The sequence below is a fragment of the Cricetulus griseus genome, chromosome 2 (assembly GCF_003668045.3).
Source record: "Cricetulus griseus strain 17A/GY chromosome 2, alternate assembly CriGri-PICRH-1.0, whole genome shotgun sequence".
Classification (NCBI taxonomy): Eukaryota; Metazoa; Chordata; class Mammalia; order Rodentia; family Cricetidae; genus Cricetulus; species Cricetulus griseus.
Genome location: NC_048595.1, coordinates 374,333,090 through 374,359,787, shown reverse-complemented (window position 1 = coordinate 374,359,787; position 26,698 = coordinate 374,333,090). Strand labels below are relative to the sequence as shown.

The window sequence follows — 26,698 nt, the reverse complement described above, 5'->3', positions numbered from 1 at the left end:
TACTGAACTCCGGTTTGGCTGGTTTTGTTAATGCACTTCTACCCTGACTTCTTTTCCCCCTTCCCAAACCACTGTGCAGCTCACTCATACTGACACCCTTCCTCACGTTCTCTCCATCTTTCCACCACTCTGTTCTCTTTCCCTGGCTTCCTATTCCTGCCCGTCTCTATCTGGCAGCTGTTGGTATCTCTGCTGACTGGTAGTGTCTGGTTGGTCCTGGCTGTTTTCCTTTGAGTTGCTTGGTGGCTCTCTGCTCTAGCATCTAGTTCAAGCTCTTGCTCCATTCTGACCTTGCTGTTGACTTTCCCTCCTCTTTCCAAGTTGTTTCTTTTCTTTGTGTGTGTTAATTGCATGCTCTCAGTCTCATCCTTGTTGTCTCCCATTCTTTCCTTGTAAATGTGAAATGTTTACATTATCTGATGGTCAAACTAGAGTAAATGGAGTTTCAAGCTGTCTTCACACAGGGAAGGGCAGGGAGTCCCTACAAATCATAAAATATATTAGATGTTTCTGAATTCCAATTTTACCTTAAAATGGTCTTCATAACATAAATCTAGCATAATGTATATTCCTAGAGGCAAAATAAGCTGGCCCAGTGGCACAAGCCTATAATCTAAACATTCAGGAAGCTGGGACAGGAGGATCAAAAGTTTGAGGCTAGCCTAGCTACATAGCAAATTCCAGGCTCAGCTTGAGCTGCCTAGTGAGAGTTGGCTTCAAAAACCAAACAAGACACATTTATATTTCATAAGCTCTGAGCTCAAGGCTGGCTGCAGTTGAGTTTATGATAAGGCTTTATCCTTGTCAGGAACTCTAGGGTTGGTCTTAAGGCCACCCACAGTGTTCTGGCTCCTAGGCTCCATCCCTCCTTTTTCCAGCAGTACCATCTTTGTGAGGCCCTCTTACCTTGTTGTGGAGAATGCCTCAAACTGTACGCTTTGTCATGGAAGTAGAGAGGACCACAGCACAGGAGAAACAGACACTCAACTCTTCACAGTTGAACACCTGTGCCAAAGGCCCTTGGGAAACTTCATCTTAAATGAGTGACCCATGTGGTCTGGAAAATTCAGGACGGCCCTACAGACTGTCATCATGGGAATCTTCAGTCCCTGTATTTATTTACTAGTCCCAGACAGCTAAAAAGAAAAAAGAAAAAAAAAAAAAAGTTGAACATCAGGACAGGAGGCTGGGAAGCCTCTACAAACAAGCTTCAGAGCTCACTTGCAGATATATTTGTTCCCTATTTACTTCTTTCCAAATTGTCCTCAGTACAGAGACATTTCAAGGCCACCCAGAGCACATGTAACTGCATCATTTCTCTGGAGTGCTGAGAGGTAGAACAACCACAGCTTTCTTTTTGGAGACCAAGAAACTGCATTTTACTCTTGTTAGCCTCATTTAATAAGCACTCACATTAAAATTCTATGAATATTTTATAATACTGTGCTAATTATCTAAATGCTATCAAAATTTACATTTTAAATTATGTGCTGTGTTACTGGATGAGTAGTGTCATATTCCTAATGTGTCCCTCCCCGCCCCTCTTGTCTGCTCATTATTTCTAGGTGAATAATGCTACAGCACGAGTCATGACCAATAAGAAGATGGTCACACCATATGCAAATGGTGAGGAGTTACAAGCTGCCTGGGGGGGATACTGGTTCTCACATAAATATATGGAATTTTCATGACTTTCTAGGACCATCTGCTCAGTTGGCATTCAGCCTCTTAAAAGAATGTCTTATCTTTACAAATTAATTTTTTCCCTGGAATTAAGCTAAGCTTTTTACTTACAAAGATGTTTTGTTCTCGTTACGTCTCATCTTCTACACATTCCCATCATGCTGCCTGAGGTTAGCTGTTAAAGCAGACTGGGTAGGCTGTGAGTATCCTTCTCTTCAGCCTCTCTAGTTCCCTGTACTGTGAGAATTGCCCATGTAGCCCTGGTGGCCCAGCTGTGTTTTCCCACTGATTCCTATTCAAATGAATGGGATCTGGATTATTGGGAAGAAGAGCCTAGTCTCTTTTGTAAGTCCAGATTCTTTGCTTTCCTTAGGGCCTGGGTAATGGCCATGGGACTTTAGGACTTTAGGCTTTTTATTCCATAGTTTAATAAATATTTGGAGAATGGGATTTTCCAGCAAAAACAAACATTGGGCTGGAGAGATGGCTTCTCAGGTAAAAAGCACTAGGCATGCAAACCTTAAAAATGGAGTTCAGTAACTAGAACCTCCAAGAAAAGCCATGTGTGGTGGCCCATATCTGTAATCTCCATACTTTACCTAGAGATCAGAGGCAGATGCAGGAGAACAGGCAGAAGTTTGGACCAGCTAACCTGAAATATGATATACAGTGGCAGAAACAGTATAAGCCTTTGCTTCAGCTAGGGGAAAGGAGAGAACTGATTTCAAGAAATTGTCTTCTCATCTCCACTAGCCTCTGTGGTACACCCACACTCACATTCTTATATATAAATAAGCTTTAATTTTCTTTTTTTTAAAGATTTTATTTATTTATTATGTATACAACATTCTGCTTCCATGTATATCTGCACACCAGATCTCATAATGGATGGTTGTGAGCCATCATGTGGTTGCTGGGAATTGAACTGAGGACCTCTGGAAGAGCAGTCAGTGCTCTTAACCTCTGAGCCATCTCTCCAGCCCTAAGCTTAAATTTTCTTAACAATACAGAACTTAGGGCTGGAGTAACAGCTCAGGTTCAAAGCCCATGCTGCTCTTACTGTAACTCTAGCTCTAGGGAAATGACTTTGTGCATGAGTGCGCACATGAGTGTTGCATTCACTTTGGGAGATGTGTATGTTTGTGTGCCAGGTGGGTGTTCATGGAAATCAGATACCCCCAGATCTGTTCTCTCCTTTTACCACACGGGCCCCAGGGATCAAACAGGCATGGTGGCAAATGCTTTTACTCACTGAACCGTCTTGTTGGACCTCATGGGTGTTCTTATCAGAATAAGAAATTGGATTGAGAGAGTGTTATTTCAGCCAGATAATGGTAGCTCACACCTGTAATCCTGGCACCAGGAATACTAAGAAAGGAGGATAGTGAGTTCCAGAGCACAGCCTGGACTACTTAGGGCCCAGTAAGTAAAGACACTTTCCTCTAAGCCTGATGAAATGAGTTCAGCCCACATGCATACACAGTGAATGGAGAAAACCAGCTCCTATGAGTGAGTTGTCCGCTGACTGCCTCACATGCTTAGTGCTGTGCACACACAAAGCGTGCGTACACACACAAAGGGTAAATGTAAAAAAGAAAGGAAAATCTTAATTTCAATAGCACTGACCTTTTCTTCTCTCCATCCTATATTCACAGTGTAGCAATGACAATGGTTAGGGAGAGAAATCAAAGACTGAGCCCTCTGGAAAATAAATGCTGGTGTGTTGCTTCTTATGAAGAACAGTTAGTAGATACTTAAGTTTTATGTAGAGTTCTACTCACTGCTAGAGGGAATAGCATCTATCCCTTGCTTACAAACAAAATACTTGCCATATTTCTGTAAATATATTTAAAAAAATAAAATTTTCTCCCAACATAGTATTATTTGGAAACTCAACATTTCTAAATCTTGAAGTGAATGTTTGACAGCAGTATGTTGTCCTTCAGAGTCTCAGTAGTATGTTTGTTATAAATTAAAACTGAAGCCATGAAACCATGCACATACTGCTTATCTTTCCCTTTCTACTTAGTGAGCCCCAGTTTTTATTATGAAAGGGGATTTCCATTTACCCAAACTTGTGTGGTATAACTGAATGTGCCATCAAGTTCCAGGCCACATTTGAATTCAGTCTGAGGACATCTAGTGGAAAGTACTGTTAAGATGGCATACAAGGAAGTATTGTCATGTGGTACCAAATGATGGGTGTTCAGACTTCTTTCCCTTCTAAACTTTGAGCAGGTCATGTGGGTACCGTTCTGAGTACAGTCTGCCAAACCCCACTGTTTCCTCTTCCTCTTCTCTTTCCCTCTCCATTTTCTTTCTCTGTTCTAGTTACAGTCTGATGCTGTGATAAAACACTCAAACTAAAAACAACTTTGGGTCACAGTATTATCATTAAGGGAAGTCAGGGCAGCTCTCAAGCAGAAACTGTGGAGGAACACTGCTTGCTAGGTCACTGATAAGCTCAGGCTTAGCTATATAACACAGGACCAAGGAATGATGCCACCCACAGTGGGCTTAGCTCTCCTGCATTAGTTAATAACCAAGCCAATCCCCACAGAAGTATCCACAGACCAATCTAATTTGGACAATCCCTGTATCTTCCCAACCCTTTACTCCATGTACCCCTACCTACCTGCCCAAGCCCTCAACCCTTCATTGATGCTGCTTAAGATGATACGATTCCCTTTCCTAATTAACCTAGAGAGGAAAAACAGCCTGGAGACCCCTGGAGCCATCTTGATATGCAGAGTTCACTCCTGTCTTCACACAGTCTGAAAACAGTCACTGTCTTTTCTGTTTCAGGCTGGAAATTAAGCCCAGTAGTTGGAGCTGTGTATGGCCCTGAGTTATATGCAGGTAGTATTGTACTGCTTCCCTTTCTGCTACTTAATGGCATCTGTGCTTTTCATTGGGCTGTGTCTTTGTAAACTTTTCACTTTTTTTTTTTTTTTTTTTTAATGCACCTAGCATCCAGCTTTCAAGCTGATGTGTCCCTAGGCAATGAGGCGGCTGTGCCCCTGTCAGGAAGAGGAGGCATCAACACTTACATTCCTCTAATTAGTAAGTAGCCTACGCTGACCTGGCAGGGGCTTTGTCTGTTACCACCGTTGGCCTGTTTTTCTTCTCCTAGTACAATAGGAGATGAAAATAACCTTTTTTTTTTCTAGGGGGGGCAATTCTCTGTGTAATAGTTCTGGCTGTCCTCGAACTCACAGAGATATACCTGCCTCTGCCACTGTAGTGCTGGGATTAAAGGCATGCATAGCTACCACCGACTGAAAAAAAAAAAACATTCTTGAGAGTGTAATAGATACCACGCTAGAATCTCCCACAAAACAGAAATCACTGGAAAGTATGTAGAGGGTGAACACGTAAATATCCTCCCTGTATTTGATCATGAGGAAATCAAAAGATATGAGTATTGTATAGACTGCATTACACAAGACTACTCATCCCGTCCCCACCCCATCCCCCAAGTGCACACAGGTGCCACTCTCCCATGGAGTGCCACTTGGCACAGCTCCAGGGTCAGTGACTACTCTCTACTCTTACTGCCTCTAAAGTCACTTTGACCCAGTCCCTTTTTCCCTGGCAAGAGGTATAACTAAACAGGATTCCGCAGAGGGCTGTTTCTGCAAGACTTTGAACAGGACTTTGGAAAATGTCTGCTTCATTAAAGGATACAAGGTGGCTGGGAAGGTTAATATTTTAGAGACACCTGTCAATGGTCACAAACTCCTTTAGTCCCAGCATTAGGTAAGCAGGGGCAGATGGATCTCTGAATTTGAGGCCAGCCTGGTCTACAGAGTAAGTTCTAGAACAGCCAGGGCTACACAGAGAAAAATGAAATTGACAATTGAATTCTCTAAAAACTATTGCTTGCCTTAGAGCATCATGTTAAAATATATAAAGAACATTCCTTTTGAGGAATAATTATTACATAATGACACTTAGAAATTAATTCATAGTTGGCCCAGTAAAGAAATTATATTATATATCTGATTTAAACCACCGACAGAAATTAAGTGTTGTACATCTTATTGAGGTAACTTTCAGAGCTGCTTCTGGCCAGAGTTTCTTATCAGCTTACATTATGACTAGAAAAACCTGGAAGGAACAGAGTAAACTCAAGATTTGTGATGAATGAGACATGGAATCATTGGTTGGTCATCTTGTATCTCCTTCCACTTCTTCCTCCAAAGCCCCGGTGTCAGGAATGTATTAATAAGTATGCTTGCTGTCTTTTCAGGAAAGATTTGGTGCCTGCCTTTCTACCTTTTCCATAATTGGTTCTCAATCTGGTTTTGTACCAGCTCCTGAATGCAAGTTGAAATTTCTGTCATATTTTGGGTCTCCCTTTAGTTCCTGGCTTCCCTTACCCAACTGCAGCCACCACGGCAGCCGCATTCAGAGGAGCCCATCTGAGAGGCAGAGGGCGGACAGTGTATGGTGCAGTTCGAGCGGTACCTCCAACAGCCATCCCCGCCTATCCAGGGTAAGCATTAGACTCCAGAATCACCATTTCTAAAATGAACAGTTGGATACAAAAAGAAGGGAAGGAAGAGTGCTCTGAACCTCTCTGATTTTAGGATGTTGATGGGCAGCATTTAGATGCTGTGTAAATATTTTAAAATTAAAGGATGGAAGGCAAGAACCAAAATGCAGAAATGTGACCAAGGGCCAATTCATTATACAAACCCTCATTTTGGCCACCTTAAGCCTTCATGGTGACGGCTTAAGACAGTAGCCAGAGCTGTCTTGTGTTTGCTAGCAGTGTGTTGGCATGGAGTTCACTCAGCAGCGCACGAGTGTGGATTAACACTACTGCAGAGAACTGAGAAAGGAGCTGGAGATTTAGTGCCAGACCGTGTCTGCTGTGCTTACCCCGTCTCACCACCCTGTGTCGGGGCAGAGGCCAGCACATGCGCCCAGCCCATGGTTTCACTGCCCTGGGTAGTGAGCAGCAAAGCTAGTTACCCACAATGGATTTGCTTTCTTTGTAGGAAACAGATTGAAAGTGGTGAATTCAAAGACAAACCAAGTCCAATTGAATCGAGGGAGAGAGAGAGAAGTAGGGGAACCATCTGCAGCTGGCTTCTGAGATGGTAGCAGCTGATGTGGCTGAACAGCCCTTTCCTTCAGTTTGGAGCAGAGGGTGTCTCATGCAGTGGAAAGATTCCATAGCAACAAATAAATCCTTTGTTTTTGAATGGGGAGAAGGAGGGAAGATGGTAGATTGGCTTTTAGTTGTTTATCTGTGTCAGCCTAACGTATATTTTTATATACAGTGAACTTCTAGTTGAGTTGTATCAAGGACTTTCTCTCTTAAAAGATTTGACATTTCTCTTCTTCATCTTTTCTCTGCCTCTGACAGGTGGTTTTATTTTTTGTTGTTGTTGTTTTTTGTTTTTTTCCTATACTCTGGAGAAACATAAATAGCTGCAGAAAAACCAATTAGCTGATTTTTAGTTAAAATGTAGAGGAAGGTAGCATGTCCCTTTCTGATAGCAAAATTGGCTTCACCAGGAGGTGTACTAATTTAACATTCATTCATTCATAGACCAATGGACATACCATTAGGAGTCCTCCATGCCACAGAGTTAAAGCATGTTTATTAGACAAGGCAAGTATGCATGCTGAAGTGGGCAGACTCCAAGACACTGCAAGGGAACTGCTTCAGAGAATAACTTTCATTTGCAATTTATAGACAATTAAATCCCATGCATTCCATCATCTCCATCTTCTGCCATGACTTGCTTTTAATTTTATCCTTTTTTGTCTCAACTTGACCTTTGACCTTCAACCTCTGACATCTCTTTTTTAAAAAAATTAATGAAATATATAGCTTTGTTTCATCAAGAAATGTTTGAGTGAAACATGAAAGTGAGTCCTTTACAAGTTCAGCACGCTAGGAAAACTGCTCATGATGTATCTCCCATTTCAACCCAGAAAGCATTTACTGTCACATGTGCAGGGAGAGAATGCACAGAGAAAGATGGAACTGCCTATTTAGTAACTTCCTGGGCCACTTTATAAAGTGGCTGAGTTCATTCCTGTTCAGTGTAGGTCCACTATATATTGGCCAAACTTAAGAACAATTCTCTACTAAGTCTGTGTCAGTTATATATTTGCTTAAACGAACTTATCTTTCATGTCTGATCATGTCAGTTTCTGTGCATTGCATTAAATACTAATTTCCCTTGTATTTCCTTTTTTTTAACTATACCATCTGTTTACATGGAAGATGGCAAGGAATAAGTCCAGTATTTCATGGGGAATGGCTTAGGATCTCTTTCAGCCTTGTGAGTCACTGTGCTCTAGCCTCTAATGGCATTGGGTACAGGGATTATCAGAATTCTTCTAGAATTCAAGTGAATAGTTACAATAAATGATTAGAACAAAATGTATCCTTGTTTTTAATGGCAACACTCTTGATAGAAGGGATGTGTTGTAGTCTTTGCCTGTATCCCCTTATTGACATTGATGAAGATTAATTCACCACTTGGCCTCCATGCTCTCCATTCATTGACCTTCTCCTACACAAGTCTTCTACGAAAATGCAGTGGAGAGTCAGATTCAACCTGATGTCAGACTTTAGCTGCAAGTGGAGACTAAAGCAGGTAACACTTGCTTACAGACACTGGAAGTGTGTCTGCTTTTCCTGCACACAAAACAGAGGCCTAGTATTCAGTGCATTGCAAGGTATGACCTTGCAACTTGTAGTTACAAAACTTAGTGACCCTACCTGTTAGCTCATTCATTAGAACTGAACAAGATAATTATCCATTTTATTTAGCTGAATAAACAAAAACAGATTTTTGAAAATAAATAGCCGAGTCTTGACCTGACAGATGTGAAGAAAGTTTGTCTTTTCTCTCTACCACTGTTTACGTCTTCTGCTCCCAAAATAGTTGTTTTGGGGAAAATCTGTATATACAAAAGCACTTCATAAGGCTAGAGAAAAGTCTACATCTTAAGAATAACAGTATAGTGCTGCTCCAGGTTTATATTTTAACAAAAACTAACATTGCCTGCTTGTCAGAGCCCATTACCAAGCAGGAGAGTGAGCCCTGCTGCAGCTCCCCCATCTCCCCTGCTTTAAATCAAGTAGGACAGGCCTAGTCATTCCCAGAGCTTCAATCACCAAGTGTTTTCAGAGTTCTTCAAATACTCTATTAGTTAGGAAAGAACCCTTAAAATCTTCCAGTTGCTCCTTCCCACTCTGGATTATATTGTTACTATCTGGGATCCCACTGCACCTTTCAATTCTTGGACCAATCACCTTAACCTTGAGCTCATTACCTCTGCTTGTGAAAGCAATGCATTGTGGGTATTTTTGGTTGTTTTGTTCTTTTGGTTTTTTTTTTAATTACATTTCTCTGTTTACTTTGGTCAGAATTGATTGACTTGTTTTTCCAAGGTGTTGCATTGGTTCTCAAAAATGCTGAATAATAATACTTTGCATGCTTGTGTGATCAGCCAAATCTTATCGCATGTCTAATGTGCAGGGTGAAAAGCAGGTGATGTATGGATAGCAAGAAAATCTACACTTTACTTCCAAAATTAAATACACTAGTAAGCATCATTTGAAACACACTTCTCACATGGGTTCTGGCCTAATAGAATTGATTTTGTTCACTTTCTTCATGAAGTTAAGCCCCTCAGCGTTCCTACCCTTTGTATGATTTTAAGAACAGTATTCTCCTAGGACACACTTCCATTTAAAAGTAGTCCATATTCTATAATGAATCTGTGCAACAGATCTTAGACAGCTACACAAGGCCCTGCCAGAAGCACTGTCTATCCCATTAATCTGCGTTACCAGTGTCCAGGTGCTCAGTCCAGTTTTGCAGACCCTTACCTCTCCCTGCATGTCCTGGAGCCGTGGAACGCACCTGTGCATTTGGCACATCTTTGTCACCAGCTTGCTGCGGCCCCATGTCCAGGTCACATTCATACATCACCTGCCTGTGTAGCGCATGTGCATGCTGCCGTCCTCAATAACCGGAATGTGTTTCTGTTCTTTTGTTTTTTGTTTTTGTTTTTGTGTGGATTTCTGCAGTGTGGTTTACCAGGACGGATTTTACGGTGCTGACCTCTATGTAAGTACACACACTGGGGCCTTTTTGACCCCATCCCCTGACAAGCCAGCCTTTTTTTTCTGTTTCTTTAGTTTGTTTTGTTTTTATTTTTGTTTTGTTTCGTTTTCCTTTTTTAAAAAACTATAATTTAATTTTTGTTTTCCTTTTTCCTTGTGGTTATATATATTATATATTTTAAGAATGCAAGCATGCTTCTCTGCCACTGCGCTTGCCCCTGGGTGCAAAAACTAAGCCTTTGGGTCTCATGACGGTTGCTGGGGTCAGTCTACTGGACATATTCTTCCCCTTCCCTATGCCCACGGATGTTGTCGGCATCTCTTTGTGAGATGATCAGCAGGTTTAAAGTCGTATTGTTGTCTCCTCATCTGCATACATGAGCAGCAGGACTAGTTTAGCCTGACACCGCCTCTTTCCCTTTTGTGCTTTTCTTTTCATCTCACACCCTCACACACAGGACTTGGGTTTACGTAGATGGCAGTAAACTTTCTTAACTGTGTGTTCTCTGATTTTACATGATTTGAAGAACACAAACTTGTGCAAGTACCATCAAGGAACTGCTATTCGGAGGATTGTGTAGTATGTTCAGTTTAAAACCCTTCTGCCTGAAGTCCACAGCTATTGGGTCTGTTTCTTAGGAGTTAGCCAGGGAAACTGAGGGGCATAATTAATAGCCTAGACTCTTACAGCCATTCAGTTATTGTGAAGATTTGCTAATTCCACCAGTTACAACATTTAATCCATCATCCCTCTAGCTGGAAATGAAGTTTCATGATTTGTTGGTCACATACTACTTCAAAGATGGACAAAGTGATCTAGCTGACACAGGAAAAGCTTTTGAGTTTTGAAGACTGTTGGTCTTTTTCTGAATGTGAACATAATCCACTTACCCAAATCATTAAGACAGTCTGTAAGCAAGACTCAGCAGTAGGAAGTTACTCTGTCGGGGTAGGACAGTGGGCCTAGGGGTGCTTTCTGTGCTCTCTAGTCTTTGAGGCTGTTGGTGCCTGCTTCCTCAGCAGTCTGAGGTCAGGCCATTGAGAAAGCACTCAGTCAGTACAGCATGCTGAGTCTACACATGTGCTGTTTAGAGTAGGTCTTCAGAGTGTCTACCTAGTAAAGAAACCTTAGACATGAGTCATGGTCCGTCTCTCAGATGTGATTACCAGAATTTCATAAACAGTTCACACAGCCAAGCATGAACTATTTCATTATCTCTTTATACTTTTATTAAAATCTAATGCTTGCTCAGGAAATTTTCAAGAAGTAACTTTCCCCCTGTGCTCACGGTTGAGGACTGGGCAGATTACACATTTCTGAATGTGCATATTTACATATGAGGTTAGCATGTGCATCCTCCATATTCTTACAAAACTCAGCTTCCTATTATTTACTTTTTTGAAATCTGCTCTGGTAGAGTAGCTTTTCCATTTGAATTATTTCCTCAACTGAGGGTTTTGTTGCTTGTTTTGGGTGGGTTGATTTGTTGTGTTTTTGATTTTTGGTTTGGTTGGTTGGAGTTTTGGGGGGTTTGGTTTGGTTTGGTTTTTCAAGACAGGGTTTCTCCGTATAACCCTGACTATTTGGGAACTCACTCTGAGGACCAGGATGACCTTGAACTCACAGAGATCCGCCTGCCTCTGCATCGAAAGTGTTGGAATTAAAGGCATGCACCACCGCCACCCGGATTTTTTGAAATATATCCAACTTCTATTCTGGTTTTGCCTATTTTTACATTGTAACATCTTAATGAGAGATGATTTTTCAGTGCCCATCAAAAGAATCTTATGAGTTTCTTTTTTGGTTTGTTTGTTTTTGGTTTTATTTTTATTTTCTAATCTAAATGAATAAGCTGCAGAAGTTAAACAAAAAATCCAGTGGCTTAGCCACAGTACCCTTCCCAGTGGCCCTTGCTGAAGCACTGGGCCCTGTTTGCTGCCTTTTTCTGTCTCCCATCTGAGTAGGAGGGATAAAAGTTGGTCTCTAGTGCTGTGACCGTATCTGAGCACTGTGGTGAAAACCAAGACTACAGAACTGGATAGTCCAGGGTGAGGGAGCTAAGGAGTGTTAACATCACAAATGAAAAATGACTGTTTTGCTTTGAGTTTATTCTGCTCTTCTCTGTACATTTTCCTAACTGTGGAAATCTCTCACTGCATCTAGCATCCTCAGAAGAATGTGCTAGAATAGGATGAGTGTAGGACTTAGTGTATAAAAGGCACTCTGGACCAGTCAGAGAGAGCATGAGCAGAAGACACTCAGGGGAGGAGCCATGGAGCCTTGGTGCTGGCTTTACTTCTTAAGTCCTCTTCCCTAGTCTGCTCTTGAAGCGGTTCCTTGATAGCCCTTCTGCTTCCTGGTGGTACACGTGTGTCTAGCCACCATGTCCTGTAATTTGTAAAGAGACCTGCTCTTCTGGGATAGGTATGAGCCCACTCCCCATCCCTGCTATTCCCTTTTCTCACAGCAGAAAAAGCCACAATTCACCCTAATTTATCCTTCAAAGTGGGCTAACAACTGCTCCTGATTCCCACCTATGAAAAGCATGCTTGCATCCAAAGGAAAGAAAAGGCTGGTGGCCCATGGTGGGCTCTTTGTATGATTGTTTTCCTTCCACAGCTGTGTTTTTGAACTGCTCTTCCTGTGTTCTGTTATAGAATAGTCTTACAGGAACCAATCATTAGCGCTAAAATACCTCAGGTAGGAGTGCCAGTGTGACCTGCCAATCAATCAGATTGTGGATTGCAGTGAAAAAATTGAATTATACTAACCATTCCAGCTCCACGTTAGAGATGGGAACAGAGGCTTTTTTGGACAATCAAGACTTGTGAGCGTGTGATCTAAGCCCTGCTACCTCAGCAGTGCACACATCACATCTACACCTCATGGCACTTCCTTCAGAATGAGCCATCCAGTCCCCTAGCACACATCCGCACAGACCCTCACATGCACTGTCCCCTCACTGCAGCCTCTCAGCCTGTCAGTCACATTTGCCCGTGCTATTTAAACTAGTCTTTTGGATTGGAGATCTTACCAGCTGAGGGCACTAACTGTGAAAAAAATGTCAAAAGGGAGGAGGCAGAAGTCTGCCCACACAAGGCTTCCTCGAGTCCCACATTGAGCTGCAGGGTGAAATCCTAGTCAGAGATGGACTGTGCTGCTGCAGAAGCATGGAGCTGCTGCAGGTCTGGACATCTGGGACTGTGGCTCCTGAGCCCTCTCTCTTGCCAGCAGATCCGATCAGTGAGTGAGTGGATAATAGCATGCCTGTCAGAGAGTTTGCAGATAGCAAGGAAGATACCCATAACTTAACCCAGTTAGTTCATGTAACCCAGTGATGTTTTAGAAAAGAAATAAATTGGAGAGATGTGGAATAATAAAGTATGTAAAGATTTAATTCATTTAAGATCATCTCTCACTGGGCGTAGTGGTGCATGCTTTTAATCCCAGCACTCAGAAGGCAGAGGCAGGAGGATCTCTGTGAATTCGAAGCCAGCCTGGTCTCCAGAGCGAGTTCCAGGACAGGCTCCAAAGTCACAGAGAAACCCTGTCTTGAAGGAAAATAAAATGAAATAAAATCATCTCTCATCTATCATGTAAGTCAAAGTTAATCAAGTTAATCATGATAATCTCCCCTTAGCCCCAAATTTAAATAATCATGAGATAGAACTTTAAATGACACTTTTCAGAGTAGATCGATCTGTCTATTCAGAGGAAAAATTATGAATTTTGTATTCAAGTCTGTGCAATGTCTGCATGAGAACTTGCTGTTTCCTAGGCTGTGGCTCTCGACTGGAGTGGGGAAAGAGGGCTCTAGAATCACCTAGGGCCCAAACCAACGGTTAGAGGCCAAACATTAGACCCTTGCTAAATGGAATAGATGTACTCCTTAGTGGCGACATTAACCATCATGCCTGCCAGTCCCCCATACACGCGCACACCCGTGCACACATTGACCTTGCTCTATCTGCGCACTACATGGGGATAACAAGCTTTCATTTGTCTGCTGGTCTTGAACTACACACTTTTCCTCCTCGGTGTCACATGTCATTGTCTTTCAGGTAGAGAGAAGGTGTCTTGACATCACATGCTCACCAAAGTCCTGTTTTAATGTAAACCTAAAGCAAAAATACAATAAAATTAAAGGCAAGGTTAAAATCAAGACGAGACAAAAACCTGTAGATGTGCAGACCAGGGTCATGTGCAGGGGAACAATGGGATCTGTTTTCTTGCCAACATAGCTGTAGAAATGACGCTCAAGAGTACTAGTGGTGCAGAGTGACTTCCATGATAAAACTAACTCAGGGAAGAAGAGCACCAAACATCCAAGAGGTGATACTGGGCTGTGGGAAACAGGCTTTCCTTTAACACGGGAAAGTCATTAGCAAAGGGGCTTAAAGCAGTAGCATTCAGCTTTGAGAAGCTGAAAATGGAAGCAAAGATATGACAAATAATTGAGAAAACAACATTCTCAAATACAGGAGAAACCTTGGAAGAACACTGATAAGAATATGCAGAGAGGAACAGTTGGGTGAGCTCTGTGGGTGGGGGCGAGTTCTAGTGCCAGAGCCAGGCAAGTTGAGTAGCAGAGCAGTGTAGGATTGGGCCACCAAATTGGGAATGCTAGGCATTATCTAGAAAGGTTACAAAGCAAGTTAACTATTTTTCAAGGGGCATTATGTATTTGAACTAGGCTTAGCCATGCCAAACTTAGGCAGTTCTTAGAGTTCCAGAAGCCGTCTGTGTGTGCCCTCCTACACTATGGTGTGCTGTGGCCATGCTAATCCCCATTTTTTGTTTTATTTCAAATCACACACAGATAGAATCTGCAAACTGCTTCAGATCAAACAGGTCTGATTGTGTGTAAATACATATGTCCTTTTTAATTTTTATTAATGGTTGCTTCAGTTTTGCATCAGTGCATGGTTAAAAGCAATACACATCAGCTATTCATGACTTCATATCTCCAAATGAATTATTTCTCCTCTTTTTTTGTTTGTTTGTTTGTGCAGTCAGCTGAAGAAATGTTAACATCTCACTCTAAATCTCTCAGTGGAGTCTCTGTTCCCTTCTCTGATATAACAGATGGGTTACTGCTTGTTATAATTATTAACATGTGGTATGGGCCAGGGTTCGGGTGGGCAAGATTTACTCCTCCTTTGGGCTGGGGAGGGGCCAGTTGTTAGGGTATGGAATGTTAACTCAAGTGGTGACTGACTGTTTCCGTAATACCAGGTCGTTGTGGCTGCACGCTCTAGTAATTGAGGCTGTGTACTTCACCGAGCTTGTGGTAGAGCCTAGGGCAAACCGCTGTCCCAAGAGAATGCTGGGATAGATAGAGTTAGCCAGTGCCAGTCTGGACGTGGTGGTTTTGCTGTTGTTTTAGCTCCGGATGTCGGCATGCTCAGTTTTAATGTGATTAATATTAATGTGGCGCCACCCCCCCCCCACGCCTGAGCCCTCTTCTCCTTCCTCCCACCTTGTTCTTTTTGAAAATTTTAAGAAACAGTAATGAAAACCTTGGTGGTTCAAACTGCACTTTGCTCTCATGTTCTATAAAAACCTTCAAATTTTCTGGTTAAAGTAAAATCTTGGGGAAAAAATTCTTAGCCCTTTGTACAATCTGAAACCTAGAATACAATTAAGTAATTTGTAGATTTTGTCCTGAGTTTTGTGTAATGTTCTGTAGAATACCTAGTTTCAGCAACAGTAGAAAGGCTTCAGAGTAAGATATAGTAAGATCTGAAAGGAGTAGCTTCCTTATACACAGTGCACTTTTCCTTAGGCAGTGGTGAACTCCTGGGTTGCTTTAGTAAAGTATTACCTATCCAGCCCACATGCAGCACTCCCTTAAATGACTTCTCTATACCTGCTGAAAGGTCATCAGCTTTTCAAAAGCATCAGTGTAGTTTTCTTATTGCCAGTATTCTCTCAAGCCCAGCAGGGTCAATAAAATTCTTCATCCCATTCTGCACTTGAACCACAGAGAGCTTCATCAGCCAAACCCTAAAGTCTTGGAAGCAAATACTGCAGATGGAGAAGGCCCACTTTCTTCCCAATGGGAAGGACCTCAGCCACTGAGGGAACCATGGTCAGTTGCCTAGCTTAGGAGCCCTTACTCCCAGTTAGCAGCCACAACTAGAGCTCCTAGGGATCAGGCCCGAATCTGTACTTTCAGTGAGAACCTACACCCCTGTTCCAATCTATAAATTCTGTACCTAGATATACATTGATCAAACTTTAGTTGCTTTCACTATCTTAGCTTTCTAAATTTGTAAAGATTATTTGGTGTTTGAAGGAATGCTAAAGAGACAAAGCACATAGTACTGCATTACCTTTGTTACAAAGAATTCTCACTAAGGATTCAGCTTCTGATCTAAACAGATTGAACAGCTGACCCTTTATGGCCCAGATAAAAATTGCACTATAACAAAGAACTTTTTCTACTCTAACCACTGCTTTCACCATCCCATGTCTTATTTGGAGGCTTAAGAACTAAGGCAAGGAAGGAATGGAGCAAGCCCTGTGGAGCTAGATATGAAGCATTGCCCAAGTGGTCTAGCCTGCCCTCCCAGTAGGCATGACTCAAAGTCACAAGGGTGCTTCTTGACACGTTCTCACCTTTTCTGTGTGACTCAGACTGTCCTTTATGGTAAGTGTCAGCAAAGGACTTAGAAAGTGTACTTAAAACTGCTGACATTGACGCCTTACAGCGTAGGCTTGGAGAGCCAGACAGGCTCTCCTCATACATCAGTGCTTTATTAGAGGGAGCTGAGATACTCACAAAAGTATAGCTATCCCCAATGAGATTTATCATGAGTCAAGAAAGCCAGCCAGAGCTGCTAGGTAGGGTGCCAGAGAAAAGCAAGGGCCCTGTTAGAAAACACAGTAACCTGGCCATGGGGGCACACACCTTTAATCATGATCAGCAGTCGGGAGTCAGAAGCAGGCAGGCAGATCTCTGAGTTGGAGTCCAACCTGGTCTACAGCATGCAAGCGCACACACTCAATGGGGGAGAGGGGTAAATGTGAGATGTCTCTTGTAAAGTTAGCAAAAAAAATGAACATTTGAAGGAAGAAAAAAATGGGATACTTCAGCTGCCATGAGATATCTACAAACACATCTTATTATTCACAACTAAGCCATTTTTGATAGCCAAAGGATGGCAATAAAAGATGTGTATATGGCAGGGAGGTGGTGACCCTTAATCCCAGCACTCAGAAGGCTGAGGCAGGTGGATCTCTGTGAGTTCAAGGCATGGTATACAGAGGGAGTTCCAGGACAGCCAGGGCTACACAGAGAAACCCTATCTTAAAACACCCCCACCCCACTGCAAGAAAACAAAAAATAATGAAATGATATCTGAATTAGATAAAGTAGGTGAGTTGTAGAAGGATAAGTAAAATGAGGCCTTAACAATTGTTTCACTTGTCTGAAGAGCCATGGTTACATGAGTGTCCTTGAGTCCTAGAAGGGGAAAAAAAAAAAAAAAAAGCAGTTAAATGATTAAGAGGCATGTCTGACTTCATCAGAGCTAGCCAAACGCTCCTAAGCCACTTGTCATCTGATTTCCCTGGGATATAGGCTAGAGTTAGCAGTTTTTTTATAGAGAACTAGGTTCAGACATGGGCTTTTAAAGCCACAATCTCTTCAGGTGGTGGGCTGTATTAGTTCACAGGCAATGCTCTCATGCTTGGTTTGCTTGGTCCCTTGCTTCTCTGGTTTGATCTCCACAGACCTGCTGGGCCAGGTGGATCCAAGCTCTGGGTCAGACCTCCCTGTGACCTGCTGCTTTCTCTAGTAACCAGGCAGTCCCAGGACAGAGAATCTGTGCTTGACACCTGGGTGTGATATAGTTTAGCTATTTTATTATTATTCTTTTTATTTTTTTACATTCCAGTCCCAGTTCTCTTTCGAAATGTTAACATCTCACTCTAAATCTCTCAGTGGAGTCTCTGTTCCCTTCTCTGATATAACAGATGGGTTACTGCTTGTTATAATTATTAACGGATTCTGTGGGTTTCCCCTTCATGGTCTTGACTCCTTTGTTCATATATTATCACTCCTCCCTCACATCGATTGTATCCAGGAGCTTGGCCCATTGGTTAGTTGTGGATTTCTGCCTCAGAAGCTTGAATCCTCTTCCAGAAATATAGTTCAACTCTTTTTAAAGCTCTGTTATATACATATATGCATGTAGACTCAGAGTTCTACCATGAATGTTTTCCCTATCAAGAGTTCCAGAAAATACTGAAGATTCAAAATCATATCTGAATTTCTTAAATTACTAAGCAGTATTCGTGTACTTTATTTTTCTTACTGTCACAAATTGGAAAGCAAATTCCGACATTGGCAGAAGCTTGATTTGCTACTAAAGAAGGAGCATGCAGACTGGTGCAGTTTGAAACATCCCTTCCCATGTGTGTCTGTGTTTGTGTCTGTCCTTGTGTCTACACGTGTGGGTCTGTGTGGGGTGGGAGGTGTCTCTCTCGGGGAGAGGTAGCTGTAAAGTCAGTTCTCTTCTCTCCTGTAGGGTGGATATGCAGCCTACAGATATGCACAGCCTGCTACTGCAACCGCAGCCACAGCTGCTGCAGCCGCTGCAGCCGCTTACAGCGACGGGTATGTACAGAGCCAGAGCAGCAGGCTCTCGATGTCCTGAGCACCATGCCATCTGCAGCACCATTCCCTTCCCTCTTTCTCCATTTCCAGAACCACCCTTAGTCCCTGGGCCTCCTGCCATGGCAGCACCCAGGCCTAGCCTCTTCCTGTACTCTCATGTTCTATCTCTTCACAGCCAGCCTTCTTCCTCATCTGACCCCTTCTTTGCCATTTTAAAGACGTACATCAAGATTTCCCAGTTACTGCATTTGGGGAACAGACATAGGAAGGCTTTTTCCATCTGCCATTTTCCCTGCTAAGAGTTCAAGTCTATAGCACAGACCTCAGTCTCAGTGTCCCCTTTCTTCATGTGACCGTGCTTCTTTTTTCCAGCTACGGCAGGGTGTACACAGCTGACCCCTACCATGCCCTCGCCCCTGCCGCCAGCTATGGAGTTGGCGCTGTGGTAAGTTTATATATCTTTCTTTTTCTCTTTTTTTCTGTCCTGGCACTCGCTCTGGAGACCAGGCTGACCTCAAACTCACAGAGAGCCACCTGCCTCTGCCTCCCAAGTGCTGGGATTAAAGGCGTGAGCCACCACCACCACCACCACCACCACCACCCAGCTGTATACCTTTTTTCTTAAGCCATGTTACTCCTAACTTCTACACAAAAACTTTGAAAGATAAGGAGAAGTGATGCATTGTCATCTCATCTGTCGCCAAAGTGTAGAAGCTATTTGAGACTCTGGGAGTTTCTGTTACTTTCTTTACCTGTATGTCTGGAAAGGCAGTAACAAGAAAGGGATTGAAGGTGACAGTAATGATGTCATTTAGGAAACAATGAAGGGAGAGGGTTCTGGTGCCGGGTACATACCAGTAGCATAGTGTTCTTGAAAGTAGCAAAGGCTTGGGAATGTTAAGGTGCCCAGTTTTCACTGTAGTTAGTATATTGCATTTTTAATTACCAATGCCTAACGATGTCCCTCCTGTCCCATTGTCTTCTGGTATATAGGTAGTACTGGGACTTATAGTATGGTAAACACTGCAGAGGTAGATTCTAGAGCAGTTCTAGCAAAGTACATAGAGCAAGCTTGTCTAAAATAATCCGTGGGGCTAACCTTCTCGCTGCAGCCCTCTTGGATTTGGCTTAGATGCCTTTACTGCTGTTTGGGATTCACAGATATAAGGGCAGGCGACTCCATAATGACACCTGTTTCATTTCATGCTAAACAATAAATCCCCTACACTGAAAGAAAGACCTAGGGTAAGATTCCTGGGAAGGTTCACATGAAAAGAAGTAAGACACCAGAGAAAGTCAGTTGATAAAGGTGAAGAAATGGATTTATAATCAATAAATTCATATTTCATTCATAAAAAAAAAAGGTGAGGAAATGACCAGGGTGGCATGCACATCCATACCTCACATTCAAACACTCAACCACAGTATCAGGGAGAGGTTATCTTCCCATGTAGACTCATTCTCCCATTGGTCTCCAAACAGTACAGTATTTTAGCAGTTTGCAGAGTGCTTAACCTTGTGTTAGGCCTTTTGTGTCATCGCAGAGCGTGTGTCTGGTTATACATGAACACTAACTCTTTCTGACAAAGGACTAGTTGAGTTTGGGCATCCCTGGGCATTTCTTGAATCAATGACCCATGGATATTGAGACAACTATGTTTCATAGATTGTAGATAAGATCTGTCTCACTGGTTGAAAGGCTGACTCAGGTGTAAATGTAGCATCATCTCAAACACAGAATGTGACCACCTTTGCCAAGGAGAAACTGGAAGTGGCATACTCATAAAAGGCCAAGTGTGAGAAGGGGGTTCAGTGGTCCAGCTGCTATCAAGACACTAGTAGCATCACAAAAACAAACTTGTAGGACTTGTCTTTGTAGGACCAGTTGGACACTATGCCAGATCTGCCTTCACTGCTTAGTCTTGTAACCAAGGAGTAAGCCATTGTGCTGCCCCCACCAACTGGGCTGCCCGAGCAGGTGACAGTCCTGTCTCAGGACTTGTTACTTCATTTCTAATGCTTCTCTCATCACCTTTCAATTATTTTTATGTCTTTAATTACTGCAGGCGAGTTTGTACCGAGGTGGCTACAGCCGATTTGCCCCCTACTGAAGTGACGTGAGACCCTGCAAATGGGACAGCCCCCAGTTCATGAGGCCTGGCTATTGCAATATTTACTAGTAGAGGACTCTATAGCAAGATGAAGAGGAAAACAAACAAACAAAAAAGAGAGAATACTTTTTTATACCTCACTATGTTCTTTGAATATGTATTTTTCCTTTAAATTTCTGCCTTTAATTCTTTTGTTCCAAAGATTGTGCTTTTTTGTTTGTTTTGTTTTGTTTTTTGTTTTGGATTGGGGGGGTTGTTTTGGTGAGATTGTTTCTTGTTTTGGGGGGAGTTTTTAGGTTTTTTTGTTTTGGATTTTTGTTTGTTTTTGATTTTTTAATTTTTTTTAAACTGTGGTTAAAAAGAAAAAAAAAATACTGCATTTCCACGTCTGTATGTCCATGCTTAGCTTATTCTGTCAGTCACAGAAGACAGGAGGAAGGAGCTGATACATGTATTTGATCAGAAGCCAGCAGTCAGAATTACCAAAGTGTGTCTGGTGCTGAGTGGGGGGACAAGCAGGGTGGGGCCAGCTCTCCGGCAGTGCAGCAGTGTGCTCTTCTGGCCTGGCTTTGGCCACCTGAGACTCTCACTGGCTGTGGCTAGAACCCACATGCTGCTAGGTAGGAGTCTGTGCTTGTAAAAGAGGAGAATTTAAAAGATGCTTTTCTCTCCTCTTCCCTCCTGTCTGCATTGTTTTACAATCATTTACATTCACAGCCTGGGATTGCCGGCATGCTTTGGGAGTTGCAGAGCTGATGTCCCCAGCATGCTCTCAGGCTGCGGATAAGAGACACCTCAGTCAGTAGAAAACTGAACTTGGAGTGAGTTCCAGAATAGGAAACACAAAATCCCAGCTTTCCTGCTGGGCTGCTGCCCCTTTAATTGAGCCACTGTGCAACTCATCTATTCTTTATTAACATGCTACTCCCATGTCCTCAAGATTCAGGAATTTAGGACCCAGGGGCAGAAGAATGAATAGTCAGTGGCCACATTTCCTCCCAGATATCTGGGCACAGCTTGAGGATTAAAAGTACAAATTGTCCAGAGCCATTAAAGAATGTGTAGGAGAGAAAAGGGGATGTTCAGCCTGATACCCCTTCCTTTTCTTGCAACACAAAGTCAGTACAGAGTAACAAGGGCATCAGAAAGCCTGTGCTGCAGCAAGATAAGGAATGAAGCCCCTAGGTCGGCTATCCCTACAAGTGTGGTAATGAGTAAGTAAGGGCAGACAGAGCCCTTTGTACTCACTCCAAAGCCATAGGAATTTCCATCTTCCAAACCTCTAGGAGTCTCCTGCCCTTGTGACCACTGCACCCAGCTTCACTCTGTCCTCCAGAGTCACAGCCAAGCACCTGGAGCCCTTGGAGAACATTAACAGGACAGGCCATGGAATTCAAGCCTGCCTTGGAAGGAGGGTGTCAAATACAAGGTCCTCCTGCAGGGCCCATGGCAGTGAAACCTGGCTTCAGTTTCATTTCCAAAGGACTTCTTCCCCAGATCTGAGGTGTACCCAAATAAGGCAGGGATCCCACAGAGGCTCCAAAATGTAGGCATTAGGAAACTGGCATGTCAGCTAGCTCCCTGGTCAGTCACCTAAGAGCTCCCTGCTAAAGGGAGTTCAGAGACACGAGCTTTGTTTTAGTTTGTTTCAGGATTATTTTTACTGGGGTTTTGGTTCTTTTGTTACTGTCTTTGCCTCTGCCTCTACAAGTTTTTGACTGATAAATGACTCATGTCCCTGAATTAAAATGGCTGACATTTGACCGCATCAAGCATCCTTTATAAGCCGGGCCCTGGCCTGCAATTGACACATACCGTCTTGCCCTCAGATCCTATCTCCTGTGATATCTGAGGAGACAGCATAGAAGCCAGAGACTTCAGTGTGGTCGTTGATTCTGGGACAATGTGTAGAGTGGGGAACAAGACTGGCCCTCCACTGACCGTTTATGGAGTCCCTTCCCCCAGGCCAAAGTTTAGTTTGTTGTTGCTATTATGACAGTTTCTATTGTATGTCCGCAAATATTTTAGTTGGGGGAAGGGGTGGGCTGGGGCCTCTTGGAATTCTAAAGAATGATGGCAGAGGGATTTTTTTTTTCTTTCATTTCATTTTGAGAAAATGTCCTTACTAAAGGAATAGAAATTTTGGGTCATGTTTAATAAGGGTCATTCTCACAAAAAGGCAAGCCTCTTTACCTGGTGGAGACTAGGCCAGCCCCTCAACAGTTGTATCCATAAAGGGGAGAAAGGGAAAAAGAATTGAAGCCTTCTCCTTTCTCCTAGACAGGAATAAGGGTAGCCATGGCAGGGTGAGGAAGGCAGTTCCCATGGCCTGTGCTGGAGGGGCCTTCATGCACTTCAGTTCAGCTGGTTCTGGCTGAGGCCTCCAAGGCCGGTTGTTTGCCAGTGTGTCTCTGCTGTGTGTACACTCTCCCGTGCCATTTCCTCGGCTTCCTTTTCCAAGGAAGGCTACATGGAATTGGCTTTTTATGCAAGGGTCTTTGGATTTTGGAGTGAGCACTGAGAGTTGGGGCTCCCCCAAGTGTCTGGATTCCAATGTATCTGCCTCATTCATGGTTAGTCCTCAAGGCCACAGTGCTGGCATGTTGGACTGCTTTAGGAAACAGGCTAGAGGAGATGGCATTTTGTGACAGGGTGCTGGGTGATGGTTTCAGAAGGATGACTGAAGCTGAGTCTCAGCCTGAGAAGGACATTTCCAGCTTTGCAGGCATTTGTAGCCTGAGTTTTCTATGCTGCGGCTCTTACCTTAGAAGCTGGGCTCCTTTAAGGAGATATGTAGTGAAAACGTCCATCTGGCTGTCCCTCTTTCAGCCCAGAGAGCTGCCTTAGGTCTTTTCTAGAATTTCTGTGTTACTTAGTTTGACCTCAGCCCAGGTCCACCATATTACTCGTCATTTTTAAGGCTCTCAGGTTTCCCGGAACCTCCTGTCACCAGTTGCCATCACCCTGCAGCAGCCACAGTCTGAATTGAGCCAATGTATTTTCTTCCCTTGGAAACAGCCTGATGCTTGGATTTCAGTTTAAGAGGATCTCATGGTTTTACTGAAAATGTGGACTCTTCAGGGGCTGAACTGCTTAGTTTAGGCTGCGCTTTCCTAGAGGCGGAGCCTGCAGGTCCGTGACCACCTCCATCCTGTAACTAGTCATGTAGCTTCCAGACATAAGGGACTGTAAGATGAATGGAGCAACCCCAAGGATATTCGAGAAGAGCTAGCATGCCCTCCTTCCTGTGCCAGGCGAACAAGACCAACCAAGGGCAGTCTGGAACACAGGTGTGTCAGGTACAGCAGGGAGCTGCCTGCCAAACCATCCCCTTTGGCCCAGCCGGTTCTCCACTACTCGAAACTCTAGCATGGCAATGTTTGCAGAACTGCAGACTTTCCCCAGATATTAGGAGGAAAGGGACTTTGGGGGGTGGGGAAGGGGTTGTGGTGTTTTAAGGCATAAGTTACCTGTTTGCACTGTTTTCAGATAGGAAACAATAGTGGGCACGGTGAACATCTAATGTAAACGTGTGTTTTATTTTGTCATGCTCTTGAGAATGTCTGACCATTTGTAGTATACACCAGTGACACTTGATTCTCTGTTGCATAAAACACTATATTTTTGGAAATGTTGCTGTCCAGAAGCCTCTTCCCAGACTTTCCCTCTCCTGTGTACTTCCTTCACCCTTGCTTTCCTCATCAGCCAGGCAATTGCCATGCCCGAGCCAGAGCGGGAAACAGGGCCCCGTCCCAAGCAGGCTCTGGGTGTCCTAACCAGCATGTGTCCTCTAGGTTACTGAGTGCAGGACAGTCCTTGGCAACTTTCCTTTTAAAAGGCTCACCAACTACCACAGATTGCCAAACTCTTCAGTGAGGCACTGGAAGTGAGCCAGGGGGCACAGGTCCCTGAAATATTGTGGTTGGCTGTGGAAGCCATGTTCTTATGCAAGTTACCGAAACTGTAGCCAGTTACAGTGTACTCAGGAAAAACAGTAGATGAGTTCAGCCATGGTGGTGCTGGCTGGCAGGGATTGGTAACTGAGAACTTCTCATCAGCCAAAACTCGAGCTTGCCTTGACAAAGACCTCCAGCCTAGGGGGCAGCCCTGTCTGGTAGTTCTTTGTGCATGCCAGCACTGGGAGGGCTGCGTTCACCCTGGCAGGCAAAAAGGGAACAGCGACGCTCTTTCCTCCCCTCCCCTTCCGGTTACCAATGCCAGATTCCCAGGAGCACGCAAGGTTTTGAGTTTTTCAGAAAATGCTTTTGGTTTGGTTTTTCTGGGGACTGACATGCTCTAATGGCTGTCTGTACCCATCAGGACTCCTAGCTTAGCTGTTTTCTTATATTTTCTGTTCACAGTATTTTTGTGTGTGCGTGCTTGTTGGGCAGCTCATTTTGGCTGCATTATATATCGAGTGATGAACTGACCCCTCTTTTTTCCCCTAAGGAACATGAATTTTCCCCTTATGTCACCATTATGCTTGTGAATAGCTAGAGCCAACCCGGGGCTGACACATACAAAGCTAGAGCTGCAGAGCAAACTGAGGCTCTAGGTTTTTGAGTCTCAATCTTTTCAAGGCTCAAAGTCCCGCAGAACCTCTCTTCTCCACACCCATGTGGCAAGGAGTGGCCTGCCTAGCACGTGCAGTTTCCCCATGGCAAGACAGGTACCACTGGGGTATGGGGGCATACTCGGATGCTTGTACAATTGACCATCTAGCCATGTCTCCTTCCCTCCTGTCCTCTCTCACAATCACCCCCTAGGACACCGGAGCTGCTTGCCCAGGGTCTTGTTTCCCTGCTAACTCCAGAGAAGCACCAGGGCTTTGTGACAGTCTCTACTTCCCTCCCTCTCCCCCTCTCCCTAAGAACCATATTGTATAGTAGCTTTCAGACCATACAGTATTCATTGGGTTACTCCTATTATTATCAAGTAGCTGGAATTGTGAAGGTTGGAGTAGTTAGATCTTTAGCTTTTATTCCTTATTTTTTGTATTACTCTCCATGTGTATAAATTATTGATCATGTTGCTGGCTTTTATAAACTCTAAGCAAAGGAGGGGCACTGCCTCAGCCTTTGCAAATGGTAATGAAGCACTGTTTTTAAATAAAAGAGAGAAACACCACCTCTGGCTGCATGTGGCTCCTCCTTTCTTGCCTGAATCCTGGGCTCCACTAGGGAAAGAGAGAAGCCCCCGCACTTCCTCCTGGAAGGTTTCTGAGGAGCCAGGAACTGGGAGATACAGTGTGCTTCCTTCCTCCTGTCGCCTCTGGGCTGGTCCCTCCCGGGGAGTCTGCTTCCCTGGCTTCTGCTGTGCGAAGGCCTCTGCTGTTGGACTGCCCTTCAACCATCCCTCAGTAGTGCTTTCTCAGCCGGGATCCCAAATATCTCAAGTTTCCCCTCAGCCACTCCCTTCCTGTGTCATGGGGAGTGTCCTGAGTGGCTTTCTGCTCTCAAGTGTGTGGCCCTTGACCTCTTCCTTGCTCCGTGCCTGCTGTCTCCAGCTCTCAGGTGAGCCCCACCTATGCTTGGGACCCAACCCTCCCACTTTGTCACTAAGGGGCTTGTCTCCTCTCTCATCATGAGCCTTTTCCTGTATACCATCTTAAAGCTTAAATGTTTTCTTATTTCTTCCCCCAAGTTCTCTTCTCTATGGCAACCCAGAATAAGCTTCCACCTGTCCTTTGCTCTGCTGCCACCTGGCTCTGCCTCCCACGTGAGGAAGCGAACCTTCAGGATAAGAGCTGACAGACACTGCTTAGTCCCAGGTGGTGTCCCCATGCAGTGGCCTCATCTGTCCTCTCATCTGCCTCTGCTGGCCCCCGTAACTGGCAGATTCCCTAAACTGGGAAACAGCTGCAGTGCTGTCCCCTGCACTGATTCCCATACCACCCACACAGCTGCTCATGACCTGTGACCCTGACCCAGGCTGTGTCTCCAGATCTGTGACACAGTGACAGGATAGTGTGTTCACTTCAAGGAGAGAAACAGATCCTCGACCTGACTGTGTCCCCCTTACTAAACTATAAACTTAGCATAGAATGGGGATTGTATCTAAAGCCGGGTGGGAAGTGGCAGGGCAGGGTGCAGGCCCAGGCAGCCCAGTTCATATCTAACTCACCTTCTTGCACCCCAAAATGTCACTAATTCCAGCAGCAGTTTCTGCCCATAAACTGA

General features: G+C 43.8%; 1 protein-coding gene across 17 annotated transcripts in view; it reads left to right on the top strand.

Moving 5' to 3' along the window:
* Positions 1 to 25,646, top strand: part of Rbfox2 (RNA binding fox-1 homolog 2) — a 249,525-nt gene extending 223,879 nt beyond the window's left edge. For 8 of the 17 annotated variants that reach the window (XM_035440732.1, XM_035440737.1, XM_035440731.1 and 5 more), the window contains 8 exons: positions 1,566 to 1,626; positions 4,489 to 4,542; positions 4,654 to 4,746; positions 6,037 to 6,181; positions 9,749 to 9,788; positions 18,320 to 18,408; positions 18,781 to 18,853; positions 20,475 to 25,646. In XM_035440732.1, the coding sequence (XP_035296623.1) occupies positions 1,566 to 1,626; positions 4,489 to 4,542; positions 4,654 to 4,746; positions 6,037 to 6,181; positions 9,749 to 9,788; positions 18,320 to 18,408; positions 18,781 to 18,853; positions 20,475 to 20,519 (600 nt within the window). In that variant the 3' untranslated portion in view covers positions 20,520 to 25,646. Of the gene's footprint in view, positions 1 to 1,565; positions 1,627 to 4,488; positions 4,543 to 4,653; positions 4,747 to 6,036; positions 6,182 to 7,246; positions 7,310 to 9,748; positions 9,789 to 12,442; positions 12,485 to 18,319; positions 18,409 to 18,780; positions 18,854 to 20,474 lie in introns of those variants that run through there. The other 9 variants (XM_035440734.1, XM_027403893.2, XM_035440733.1 and 6 more) reach the window with 5 other exon arrangements.
* The last annotated feature ends 1,052 nt before the right edge of the window (positions 25,647 to 26,698 follow it).